The sequence below is a fragment of the Corvus moneduloides genome, chromosome 3 (assembly GCF_009650955.1).
Source record: "Corvus moneduloides isolate bCorMon1 chromosome 3, bCorMon1.pri, whole genome shotgun sequence".
Lineage (NCBI taxonomy): Eukaryota > Metazoa > Chordata > Aves > Passeriformes > Corvidae > Corvus > Corvus moneduloides.
Window position 1 is genome coordinate 67,964,736 of NC_045478.1, and position 13,834 is coordinate 67,978,569.

The following is a 13,834-nucleotide window of genomic DNA, read 5'->3' on the forward strand; positions in this document are numbered from 1 at the left end:
AGATAAAAGCTTAGCATAAACAAGATGGGAACTGGAGAATTTATGTCTCAAGAACCTCCTTGTCTTCTGACTTGCATGACAAGCATATTTGTAAATAATAAGTTACTATCTCAGCTGTAAACTATGTTATTTTGTTACTGTACTTGATTGAACCTGGCAATATAACAAAGTATCTAACATAATTGCAAGTGGGTGAGGTCTTCTTGCTTATTGCTTCATGTTTACCTACAAGTCTAGATTTATCACAAGGAATTCCCTCAACCTTGAGCTAAGGCAATGAAGAAATGTGCCATCACAGCAACCAAAAAAACTCATAATGAGATAATGAAATCCATTTAAATCAATGCATATTAGTTACTGGTGGGATCTGGTTCAATGACTCACTGAGCAACTTTGTGAATCAGAGAACTAAATTATTGCTTACCATAGTTATGCTCCTTTATTCCTCAAATCCAAACTATACTTTGCTAAAAGGAAAATTGGATTAATTTTCACTGTAGAAGTGTTTCAAATCCTAAGTTATTACCCTGAAAATATTCAGTTTAACTCCTTTTCTGTCCTGTGAACACAGTAAGGTTCACTTAATTCACTGAAATGCAGAAGTGCCAATGAGCTGCCAATATGAATTTCAACCTGCATCAGGATCAGTTTCAAGCTTGAGCTACTCAGTTCAGAGCCAAAATGTCCTAAACTTTGTGAGGTTTGGTTTGGAATTAATTGAAGAGAAAACTCTCATCCTATTTTCCTATAAACCTATAGCGCTGTGCAAAATCTCTCTTATTTTAGGAGTTTGTAAAGTCTGATATTGGTTCATTAGGCCTCATAGTGAACGTGGAGCCTCAAGTCTCATAGGGGGCTCATTTTTCTCTGGCAGATGTCAGGGGCCACTGGGAGGAAGTGGTTTGGTTGCCCTATCAGGACAGAAGGAGGGTTGGTGGGCTTGCCTCCAGTGGATCTCCACACCAGGCTGACAGACAGCAAGCAGCGGCTACCGCAGCTTCCCCTTGCTGCAGGAGAGGAGCTGCTACATGGCTTCCCCTCAAGCTCCTGACTCAATGCCATCAACACAGAATCTGGTAGGTCATGCAGGTCTCTTTAAGTTGCAAGGACTAACTCTAGAGGCTGGGGCAAACATTCACTCCTCAGAAAACAGAACCAAGGAGTCCTCGATAACACAGGGCTATTTTACACTCAATTTGGTATTCCAGAGTAATCTTAAGAGTCCCCAAACCCACCAGTGCAACTATGCCTAGGAAAGCTTGCAACTAGGAAGAGAAAAGACGGGAAGATACTAAAGCCCTGCATCTCCCCCAGACAGCATTCTGGAAAATCCTCATGGTCCCGACAGCCTGGCAAAGACAAGGTGAAGTAACACTAACTTTCTATATACTGCAGAGAATCACCAGAGGAATGTGTAGATGGTATCACAGATACTAGCTCAAACAGCAAGAAGTCAACATTAATCCAGTTGTCTTTGATTAGGGCTACAGAAGATCCCATTTTCAGAGTGCAGGAAGTTTTCTTATCCAAAAAGACTTGGTGTCTTAAGTTACACAGCAACTTTACTGTAGGACTCCAGAAAAAACAAAAGATATGGTCTAGTCAGTGTTAACCCTTAACAGACAAAGGAAAAATCCATTAGTTTGACTGAATCTGCAAGTACACTCAAAAAGAGTTACATTTAAGTAACCTTTAGTCTGACATTAAATATCAATGCCCTATTTTTTTTTTTAAGTGTGCATTTACATAATGGATATCAACTCTGTTCAAGAATGAGCTTCAGTGTTTTCCCTTACTTTAAAACGAGGCTGGTACTGTTATTTGGAACAGTATTTCAGATGAGAGATGGAACAATCACTATTTGAGCTCAGTTTGTTAGTGAGAAGCTGCTATGCCGCATTTGTTGATGACCTCTGAGGATATTTACTATAGAATTTTCTCTGCCTCTTCCCTCCCTCACTCTAACATTTTTCAGGATACAGTTGCTACCTGCCAGTTACTGCCCCCTAACAAATGCAACAAGGTGACAAAATTTTACTTCAAGTATTAGTTGGGTACTTTTCAAGAAACTGCGCAGTAGTGACATTTACATATATTTCTTTTTGATAGGATGAGCAGCACTGTGTTTTTTGCTGCTTATGTGCTTATGTTTTTTGCTGCTTCTGCACAGCGGAAATGGATTTAACAGACAGATGTAGATGAACAAATAATACAAAAGCCTGTTTACTTCCTGGCAAAACACATCTGCATGCTCTGACACTGGGCATCTTCATTTACTTGTAGGTCACCAAGTGAGCCAGGCCCAGTGCACTTGCCAGCTACACAATCAGTAGCCAAATATCTAGAAATCTCATGTCATTTTGCACTGAAAAATTAAGCCAACACCACTCCTTAGTCAGAAAATGGTAAATATATAAAAACCTGAAAACCATGGGAAATCCCAAATCAGGATCACTGCTTTCCCTTACAGAGATCATGATCAGCCATACGGACTTATTTCAGATTATGGAAAAGCAGTACAAAGAGTAAGCTGGAGGTCTCTGTGACAGCACGGGAACATAAAACCCCAGGTGTCCCACCCTGCTGGACCAGCGGTGCACACACAAGGAGGCACCACTTTTCAGGTTCAGCAGTTATGGTCAGAGGGGTTGTGTGGAGTGCCTTGCTCCTGGCATGATCAAAGGCTGACTATTCACCGGAACATCCCTTGCCATGGACATCTCCCTAGACAGCCCACGGACAGCACCAGCATTTCCCAGAGGCTGGCAGGATTTGGAGGATGGTAGGATTCATCTACAGGGGTTAAAAGTGAAAGCCCTTTTGCCAGAAAAAAAAACCTGGTAAGTTTTCAGTTTCTTTACCCATGAAGAAGAAAGAACAGAAGAACGGAGTTTTATATAAAGTGTATGTATTCAAAATAAAAATAAGTAATTTAGTCACATTTGAATATGAATATATATCCACTTCTACTTCATGAATGAAAGCTGCTTTATTTTCTCTCAGTCTTTATAAGGGCATGCATGACCAGTACTATTTCCAACTAGCCTACACCTGATTTTTCTTCATGTTTTTCATTGGCAAGTCAGAACTAAACTGTCCTGAAAACTCTGCTCAACCAGTAAGTTATTCCCTCTGTCCCGGGAAAACTGATGGACCCATCTTCCCCCTTATGTCTTTCTACATCAGCCGTATCAAGCTCTCCGATGGACTTACAACCCAGAAAACACCTTTAATCAGCAAGACTGATAGCAGCACGTGGCTGGGTGGCAGTAACTGCCGGCAGTCCGTCAGAGCCTGAGTCCTCCCTTTCCCAGGAGTTCCTCTTTACTCCTGACTCCCAGCCAGTCCTCCTGCTTTACTTGTCCTCCCTTCCCCTTCCCCAGGCACCCAGACAAGGAGGTACAAAAAGGAGAATTCAAACTCTGGTTTGACAATTGTTCTTTGATAAAAAGCACAATTGCCAGAAGCATAACAGTGTCAGCACTAAAACTGTTGGGGTTTCAGTCTGTTTTGATGAAGACAGTGAGTAACAGTTTTTTTCAAAGCTTACATGGAGGGGTCTGTGCAGTACACAAGGACAAATCGAGATCTGCTTGTGTCTGAACACTGAAGTTAACACAGCTGATCCAGGCTGAACGCTACAGGGCCCAAGACTAAGCTGTCACTGTTTTTTAATGTTATTTTTTACACACTCACTAATGGGTTTGCATCAGTATAGCGTCCATCAGGTGAAAAAAAACCCAACAGGGTCTTGATTTTTTTTTTTTTTTTTAGATTTGCTGTCCTTTATTTACAACAGTGGCAAAAACAACTTCAATAAAAATGAGGTTAAGATTATTTTTAACAGATGTTCACTGCTGGCCTGACCCAAAATCCATTGACGTCAATGAGAAGACTCCATGGGGCTTTGGATTGGGTTCTAATTGTTGGAAAAATTAATGTTATTATAAACCACTGGTCAGTGCTGTCACATGCTCCCCTTCTGTGCCAATTCTATATGACCGGATAACAGCCTCACATAAATCTGTTCCAACTGTTGTCTAAGAGGCTAAAGGACACAGAGGTTTATCTTTTTAATTCTGAACTGCCCCCTCTCCTTCCCCAGCACACCCCATGGCCCTACTGTATTTACATTTGACAGATTGAGCATTACGGACACTATTCATACAATCAGAATATTTCACAGCCAGACACCGGGTGGAAATAATGGAATTAATGCTGACTGTGTGAAGACAGCTGAGCTATAGATATGTATGAGATGAAATACTTTGGTTTGCATATTTTCAATAGAGATTTTTATTTATTTGTATTTAAATACAGACCTGAAAGAAGAGTTGCACTTACTGTTAAGAAGACGGAAGTCTATAAACGGGTAGGAGCCACGGCGCTCGGAGACAACCCCTGTCTGACCTCTCACCCGTGCATCTCCTGCAAAACACAAAATCCCCAGAGACATTAGAAGGGGCAGCTGACTTTCTCTGATGTTTTGATCTTGATCTATTTTTTAATACAAAGTGACGACATTACACTCCTCCAGTGGGAATACTAAGGTCCAAAAAATCATCTCCCATGACATCCCTGGGTAATTGGGTAAAGCAGTACATCTGATCCTCTTATGAGAACAAAGACACAAAAAACCCTTCATTGCTGGCTGGGATTAAACCACAACATTATCCTATTGAACAGCTTCTTGCCCAGCAAGCAGACTCTCATTGCTTCAGCAGTAATGCAGACATCTGGGGTTTTTTTCCCAGGCAAGAACAGGTAGGACTCTAGGTAGGACTGTCATGGCTTCACATACAAAGCCTAGTCCAATCCTGGACTAGGCTCACAATCCAACTGACCTCCAAAGTTGTGGGACTGGTCTCAAAATCAACAGTTGATTAAAAAATCCCCCCAAAAAAGTATGAAGATTTTTTTGAAGTTAGGTGGGTGGTTTGTTTGCTCGTTTGCTTGTTTGTTTGTTTAACTTTCTGCTCTTTGAGCACTCTGGAAAATGCAAGCCTTCTCCTCAAACACTGCTGCTGTTTTATGTAAGTGAAAACCTGATGTTCTCAGATAAGCATTACTCTCGAGCGTTAGTAAGTATATCCAAAGATGATAAAGTGCCAACACAATACTAAGAATTAGTACTGCTGTGCAATTCACACTGACTAGTTCCTGACTTACCATGTAATATTCGTGAAATAGGCAAAACTAATTTAAGGAGAAAAATGCTCCTCAGGATGAGTAAGAGTTACAAAACCTCTCTCCAAGTAGATAGGAAGTAGTGGGAAGCAGATGTCATTTTTATGTTTCCATAACTTTAAGTAACTTGTAGTGCAATGTAATTGTTTCTTTAAAGGCAAGTATCAAGACCAAAATATTAAAAATTCTTAAATAAGATGAAGTTTGGAGACTTTGGAGATCCTAGTTAGAGTTTGGAGACTTTGAGGTTCGAGTTAGAGTACTCTAGTTCTTCACCATATTAATTCCTCTTGTACAGAAACAGAGACTGCAATATTGAAAGCATACCCACTGCACATCCTTACACAGCTCACACTGTAGTCCTCTCAAAGTTTGCAATAAATTATGAATTATTAGTTAGTTTGAATTGCGCTTCCTCTGGGATACAAATATAGCATCTGACTAATCTAAACAGTAATTTAAGAATTTGGCTGCTAGTGCTAGCTTCTACTGCTTGTGTTTAAAAACAAGAAAACATCATGTAGCATAAAAGAAGGACCTAGTTAAATGCTGTTATTTTTTTTCTATCTAATGTTCACTTAAAATGTGCTTACAATTATGTTTAAGGGAAGAAAGCCAAGTAGAATTATTAAGTTAAATATTTGAGGTGGAGAAAAACTTCCGTGCCCTCTAGGGGTCCTTAGAGATACGAAAGACACAAGAGTGTGCAAGCAAATTAAGAGTATTTCAAACACAGTCACTTTTGATTATAAATACAAATCTACGTCCTCTCACCCTTACTTTCACTTTGCTTTTTTGTTTCCAGAGACAGAACACATGTTCCGTGTTCTCCGCTCCTGCTTGACAACCACTCTAAGGAACCAGTCCAAAGCAACTCAAGCTGCTGCTGACCCCACTTACCCCTCCCGATAGCAGGGGCAGGAGGTGCAAACCTCTACCTGCTCTTCAGCTGTTCCACTTCAAAGGTATGGTAATGCCGTGGGTCTACCTTCATCAGCAGTTTAAAATTACATGCAACTTGTGGCAAGGAAGGTATATGAACCCATCCCCCCGCGTCCTCGCGTTAAAGAGTAGAAGGGTGGAGCAAATAGCTGTAGAGTTTGTAAAACACCGATGCAAGATTCATCAGCACCCACAAGCCAGAGCCCATGAAGCAGCAGTCAGACTTAAAAGCATTGCTCTCTACCACAGGTAGCCCCATCAGATTGGCTCATGTGCGCAGAAAGAGTAAGAATGGCAAGCATATGGTACACATTATATAAACACAAAAAAATCAGGCAGGCTTGAGCCTGTTGCTAATACAGGCATCAGCAAATTAAGAATGGGTGTGAATTCAGAGCATGCCTTGACCAAGGCTTTTGTTTTTCTGTAGGCACCAATCAATTAACAGGAAACTGCAAGTAATCCCCTGCATTACACACTGATAAACATGTCACTTGTGACTATATCAGCAGAGACATTAAAAAAGAAAATCAACAAGCAAACAAGAGAAATTCAGACTCCAAAAATCTGAAAAAACACCCAAAGCATATAATACTATAAAACCGTCAAGACTGATTTTCTTTCTAGACATGAAATAACATATTTATCAAATCAAAGGACGTACCATAGTACTAGAGAAGATCACATACAGTCATGTATCAAAGATTGCTTAACTCTGATCTCAATAGTATGACCCCAAATTTTGAGGAAAAGAATGCTAAAGGTAGGTGGGCAACTTTAAAACCAAAGAAAACACGATGTGGGCTTACCAAAAGCAGACCGTACAAGATAATTACCTCAAACAAAATAGCTAACTGTTAGAGAGAAGGAAAAGAAAGCAATACTGTAGTGCAATTCAACCATATGGACTTCATTGAACATACAAGAGAAGGCAAAAGATGAGTACAAAAACTGAAGACTAAAAATAAGAAGATAACATGGTACACTGATAGGAAGCTTTTGCTTGGGAACAACTACCCCATGATCTCCATCAGCTTTAGAAAATTCATACTGGGAATGGTCCTAAAGAATTTTTATTGATGATCTTGACACAGAAGAGCACCAGTGATACTTGAGGATAACACAATGCTGGGAGATACCAGGTATTAACAGCTACAGCTATTTTAAATTAAGTTCACTGCTGCTGTCACCTTTTCTGTCCCAACTGCTCTGGATATTCCTGGCAGCCCAGCTTCTTCCCGTGGTGCTGCTGTCTCATGTAGAACTACAGACTAGCCAAATTAGATGCTTACGTACACTATTCAGAGCAATTCAGCAAAGAGAGGGGAAGCAATGGAGCTATTGATGCCATTAGTAAATGTGAATGAGTTTTACTAACTAGCAAAGCCCAGGAACTGAAGTCATGGCAAACTGGTGATGATTCCAATCAGCTATTTGTGTAATTTTACATTTTTTACAGACAATATAATTTTGGGTTGTCTCTAGCACTACAGGAATCTATATGCAGAATAAATCTGCATCCCTGCTGACTTAGGAAAAGCCACTAAAATCTTTATATTCTTATATGATTATTAACTTTATCCTGAGGGAAGGCAAGTTTCTGATGAGTCGAAGATGTTATCAAGTAGCTCTACCTCATGAATTTGTTATTTCAAAATACTTCACCAGGTGCCACCTAGTCTCTCTTTGCATCATTAGAGAAAGATTAGTTAGGAAGTGGTGGTGGGCTAAAACAACCACACCTCCCTTCCTCCATTTTTTCTTGGCTCATGTATTTGGCAAATATTTATATACTTCCCTATTACTTTTAATTACATCTAAGTACACTCAACAGAAAGACCAGGAATAGGGATTGCACCAGATATACAACTTATCACATGGATTTTAATTTCCAAGAGGCAAGGGCTGTTCATGGCAACATGCTCGATATTATTTTTTTGCTTTGACAGATTACTTTGAAGCTGACTTTCACCAGTCTAGCAGACCTTTCCATCTCTTTGTCTCCACCTTAAAAATAAGGCGAAACAGTTGTTCTGACGATTTATGTAATTAGCAATTTTAGATAAATAATCCTTTTTAGAGCAAAAGGAAGGATTCTGTAGTAACAAGGCAGGAAATTTTGACAGCTCATTGTGTTCCCAAATGAAACAAGCAGGGTGAAGGGAAATGGTCAGGGTACAGGTTCTCCTTGACTGCTTTGGGCTGAAGATGCAAGGCTGGAACATCTGCAGCTGCAAACACCAGGGGTTGCATCCTTACTGGCGCCAAGCTTCCACAAGATCTGCCAGCAGGGACATCTCCCAGGGGCTACTGTGCTCCTGAATTTTACTTTGTTCTTGTTAAAACAGACACTAAAGCAAACCAAATAAGCCAAAGCAACCTACGTAAGGAGCCAGTGCTGTGACTGACATGCATGACAGCATACAGGCATAAGAAAATTGGCTATGGGGCAAGAACCATGGCACTACTGCAGCCATAGCAACAAGGGCACTTCAAGATGGTTCAGAAGGGTTAAGAAAAAATGAGGCAGCTCTTAACTGCCTTTCACATCTGGAGGAAAGAGCCATCTACACCGAGGAAAACAACTTCTCCAAGACTTGCCTGAAACGGCATGAGATTCAATTTCACTGAGCAAGCACAACAAATTAGGAGAGAAAATAGGGCCATAGCTGTGACAAAACAACAGAGTAGCTTCATCCAGCAGAAGTTAGGATGAACCACCAAATTATTGATTCTATTTAGTACACAGCTCCATGTGGTAAGTCAGGAATACCACAGCAAATTCACAAGAGGTTACAAGTATTTATTCCAGTCAAGCTTTCTTACAATCTTCATTCCAGTATTTCTTAAGTTGACTGTTCAGCGCACATACTACAGTGGCTGACAACTTTTCATGGAAAACCAAGCAGCAGTAGTAAGGCCTCTTGGGGGCTCCATGGAGCCCATGGCTCCTCCATTATTTCAGTTACGAAAAGGCTTGGGATTTCTGACCTGAAGGAAGAGGACCTGATGATGTTTTAAGCATCAATCTGGTTTTAGTGGAAAGATTTCTAGAAGAGAGGAGTGTTGCTCTGTAAAAGTAGCAAACTCAGATGAAAAGTTACATTAAAAATGAGTATCATAATAACTGGAATTATATTTTTATTTGAAGAGATCTAAGACTGGTTCATGGTGATTCATGCAGGTTTGGATTATTTTCATTCTGTTGCATTAGTGCTATAAATGTTACTGTAAATTCTTATTTGTAGGAAGCATACAGATTTCTCATGTGCATCAGATCTTCTGAACAAAACCATTTCCTCTGAACAGACACAGAGAGACTGATTAAAGGGTTACAGACTCAGGACGATTTCCCTTTGCAGCACAAGAAACTGTAGCAGCCACCTCACTTTATTCATTTGTAAGCACTGAATTTTTAAGCATGCAAACATTCCAAAATGTAAGGTTTTCTGTGCTGTATGCTGCACAGTTCTACTATTTCTGCTAATAGTCCTAATGAGCTCAGAAGTATTGATTTTATCCAATGTATTCTGCAGTTTTGTTTCAAAATGCTCTGCAAAGGAAAGGAACTGCTGCTACTCCCTTTTTCTAAAAAGGGGATAAAATGATGATGTAGAAACTGTAATTCAGTTTTGTAGACTTTTTTACATAGAAAATAATTTAACTTCCCTTGTAGTGGTCCTGCCCTGTGAATGAATTATTTTTATTTATTACCAGTCAATTACTTGAAGTTCAGCTATTAAAAATTCCTTTTCCAGTCGCAGATGAGACATTTCACGCATCCTCTGTTTTCTTAGTATTTTGAAGTGAATGATGGTTCTTATGTTCAACAAGAACTTACTGGTACTGCTTTACTGTATCTGCCAGCTCTAATTTCTGCCCTCCTTTACTGACCAAAATCCATACCACTGTTGTATCTAAACCTCTCAAACAGTACTATCACCACTCCTTGTGCCAATCAACAAAATGCTGTCAGTGTGCATAAAACCCTTCTCAATGCTGGAATTCTCTTGGTATGTCTTACGTGGACATAGAGAAGACCCTAGAATCTACAGGCATACCTTTAACAGCTGACAAATGAACAAGTTAAATTAATATTTTACAGACACTCTTGAAATCCTCTCTTAAACCATATCATATGACATCGGTGACTTTGGTGAAAAGACTGAACTGATGTATCTTGAGGCAAAGTTCTTACAACATGCAGACTTTGTAGGAAGTTCTTGCAGATAAGTGAAAACCAAGAGGATGAGAAAACTGCCATAGAGAACCAGATAAGAGCAGTCATCAGAAATTCAGATACTGAAGCAGTACCCACATTTCCCTCTTCACAGACCTGTTTGTTCTTGCATGAGCAAATGTAGAGCCTGCAACACTAACATCTGACTGAAAAAATGGCCAGAGTCGACTGGACAGACATCAACTCTTTGTTGCATGAGCTAACAAAGGTAGGTTTCCAAACTGTCAATGTATTATATTGCACTGGAAATTCTTTCACTTGTTTTTGAGTTTGATAATGGGCTACAAATTATTGCCTTAAGGTCAAACGTATTTCCCACACTTCTAGGCCTAAATGAGTGAAGTAGGTGCCTCCGCCCAGTGACTAATGCTGAAAGAGACTGAATTACCTTTCAAAGACCCATGTTTCTGACTTTGATGCAGATGGAGTCTAAGACCCTTTTTTCCTAAATTAGATGCCATGATTATAAGCAGAGCCTAAGGGGGGAAGAATCCAAGACCTCACCCACGAGGATTGTATTCATAGAGCTGAGACCACACCAAACCCCTTACCTGTGAGTATGCCTGCGAGTATGCCTTTCACCATGATTATCCCTGTGACTATTTGGTAATAAACATAACAGATGCATCCACCTTTAGTTTATCAATGTAGGCACACCCTCAAAACACGTATGTACTGTGTACATTCATACAGTGCAGTATTATCCCACAGCTCAGTTAAACTAAAACCAGCATTTGTTATGCAACAGCCATCAGAGTACTGTTCTGGATAAAATGCAGTAACTTATCTCTTTGATTCTACTGTGTGGTATCTACTTAACTTTCAGTGTTTTCTAGATAAAAATACAAAAGTTTATATAAAGTTTACATAAAGCACTAAACCACAGGACACAGAGAGGGAGTGTAAGAACAGGCAACTTGCACAGCCTGCTTAATCAGGAACTTTTCCTTCCAAAGACATGACAGATTCAGATACAGAAAGGAGCTTGCCAGTACAAATTTTGCAAAATTCAGCCAATGGCTCTCACATGCAGACAAGTGTTGTTACCTAGCAGGAAAGAATAGGGAGTTGTTGAACTAAAACCAGGAGACAGGTCTTAAAAAAAATAATCCAACAAGAAAGAATGGAGACCTGTATACAGCATTTTAAGTGCAGAAGACAGAAGTCATCTATCACCACCTCCATACTTGAAAGTCACGGTTTAGACAACCATCTTGACTTAAGTAAATATTTTCCTTGCACTATATTGTAAAGAGCGAGCCATCTACTACCTAGAGGGGCTAAGGTCAATAGTAAGAGAGGAAAAGGAAGGCCTGGGAGAACAGTAGCATACAACTGGTGGCATCTTGAGAGTCTCTCTGCTGCAATCCCAAATGGAAGCACTCCGTCTGACTTCAGGCTTACCATACTGCTGCTGCTCAGCAGGGCTGAGGCAGTAACAGAGGTCCTGGGGCACTCTGCAGGTGACAGGATCCTCTTAGTAAAGTGGATACAACCATTCCAAGTTCTAATGCTAGGAACCACCTATTTCTATCTTGGAGTTTTGTATGGCATTATTGGTGGGCATTTCTGTCTCCAAATAATGATCACTGACTTTACAGGAAAAGTGCCCTATAGATAGGGCACTGAACTGTCTTGATATTCTTGTCTTCCTGAATGGTTTGATAGCTTGTAAATTGCTCTGCATGAGAGGATAGGAGCCATGTCAGCAGAATCAGGTTCCTGCACTGCCATCATTGCTATTACTCTAGAGCCCTGCTGGAAGGCAGCAAAACTTACTGGTTTTCCTACAAATGAAATTGAATCGTAACATTTTAAAAACTAAAGGATACATCCTGCAATGTTAAGAGCTGTAATAAAGGTAATAACAGCTAGAGCACAGTCTTAGCGACAGGTAGTAGGTTGCATTACCATGGCAACTTTGAACATAATATCTTACTGTCATTCTATTCCCATCCCTCTCCCAAATAAATTACAGCATAAATAAAAGAACATTATTAGTTATTCAATTTGAAATTTTTTGATTCAAGTCTTCAGCTAGACTCTCAACTACTGAAATAAACATGTATTTAATAATAAACTTCTAAGACATGTAGACTCCCAATTCCAAGTCATTAGGCTTTCATTTTGTATAAAAGAAAAAGCACAAAAGATCTACATTTTGTCTAAGCCCAATGCCAAAAAGAGGTATAGAATTCAAATCTCTACCCCCAGTGCATTAGGTGCAGCTACTTCTGTTGTCATTCCGAAAAGATAAGGATTTTCTTCACTTATAGATACACCAAAACCCTCAGTTATCCCAAATATGATTTACATTTTCTTAACTGTAATAACATTCTAGATATAGATAGGTCTTTCAGAGACCCTTTTTTATTTGCTGAGTTCTCTCAAACATCTACATTTTATTACATGGATTTCTGATTTGAAGATTGTCAATGCTTTAAATGCTTCTACTGTGAGAACACAACCGGACTCCTTGAATCCACCAGTGAGAGTTTTGCAGTTAAAGAACAGACTCTTTTTCCACAAAAAGTTGAGCTAATTGTCGAGCATTTATTCAATCAAGTCTGCCGTATTTTCTCCATTCTCATTCCTCACCCACCAATAATATTTGTTAAGTGATCTCTTAAGCTAACTTTTCATTTTTTGTTCTACAATTTCCTCAAGAACCACTGTTTGTAAGTATATGCCTTTAATGGGTTGCACTGACTGAGCCACAAGGTATCATTCTCATTTTCTGCTAAGGCACTATTATGTTGGCAAGCAGAAAAAGGTTGATACTACAATCCATGTAAATCTAGCACAGCCACTGCTTAAAATTTGATATATTATATATACTTAATTTATGCAAAATAACAATTGATACAATGACATAAATATTAATGAAAAAACGCTGCTAATTCCAAAGTGGAACAGAACAAGTGGAACTTCTTTTTTTCTTTTTTTAAATGTTCAATAATTTGGTATTAACATGTTTTGTTTCTGAGAAAAGAGAGGTAATGCTTGGAAATATCATGCAGGATGATAATCATAAGCCCTGAGCTCATTTCCTGGTTTCTTATGGAACAAACTGTTTTCTTTCCATGCCTCAGTTTTCCACTTCTGTGTTTTGTCTGTTCTGAGTAGACAGTGAGTTCTCTAATGCAGGGCCTCGTTGGTTCAACAGCATTTTCTACCTGCAGTTCTGGTCCTGGTTTCTACATTACCACAATTCAAACACTAATTATCTCTTATTTTTTCACAACCAAGAGTTAAGTAAGACAACACAGACGAAAAGGAATGCAGAGGGGTTTACTCGTGCCATTAAATCAAAATTTGCTTTTAACTCTTTAACATGACACTTAAGGAAATTTCCCTCTATTTCCACAGCTTTGCCCACAAGATTTTGCCACTCTCCCTTTCCCATTAAACTACAAAAGGCCCATGTTTAAAACCATAAGTAGTAATACAGCAATTGCCATTGAC

The 13,834-nt window shown here is 39.4% G+C and overlaps 1 protein-coding gene across 3 annotated transcripts in view; it reads right to left on the minus strand.

Annotated features, from left to right (window-relative positions):
- PDE7B (phosphodiesterase 7B) overlaps positions 1-13,834 on the minus strand; it is a 171,481-nt gene that overhangs the window by 33,677 nt on the left and 123,970 nt on the right. For all 3 annotated transcript variants that reach the window (XM_032102112.1, XM_032102111.1, XM_032102110.1), the window contains one exon: positions 4,345-4,428. In XM_032102112.1, the coding sequence (XP_031958003.1) occupies positions 4,345-4,428 (84 nt within the window). The remainder of the gene's footprint in view (positions 1-4,344; positions 4,429-13,834) is intronic.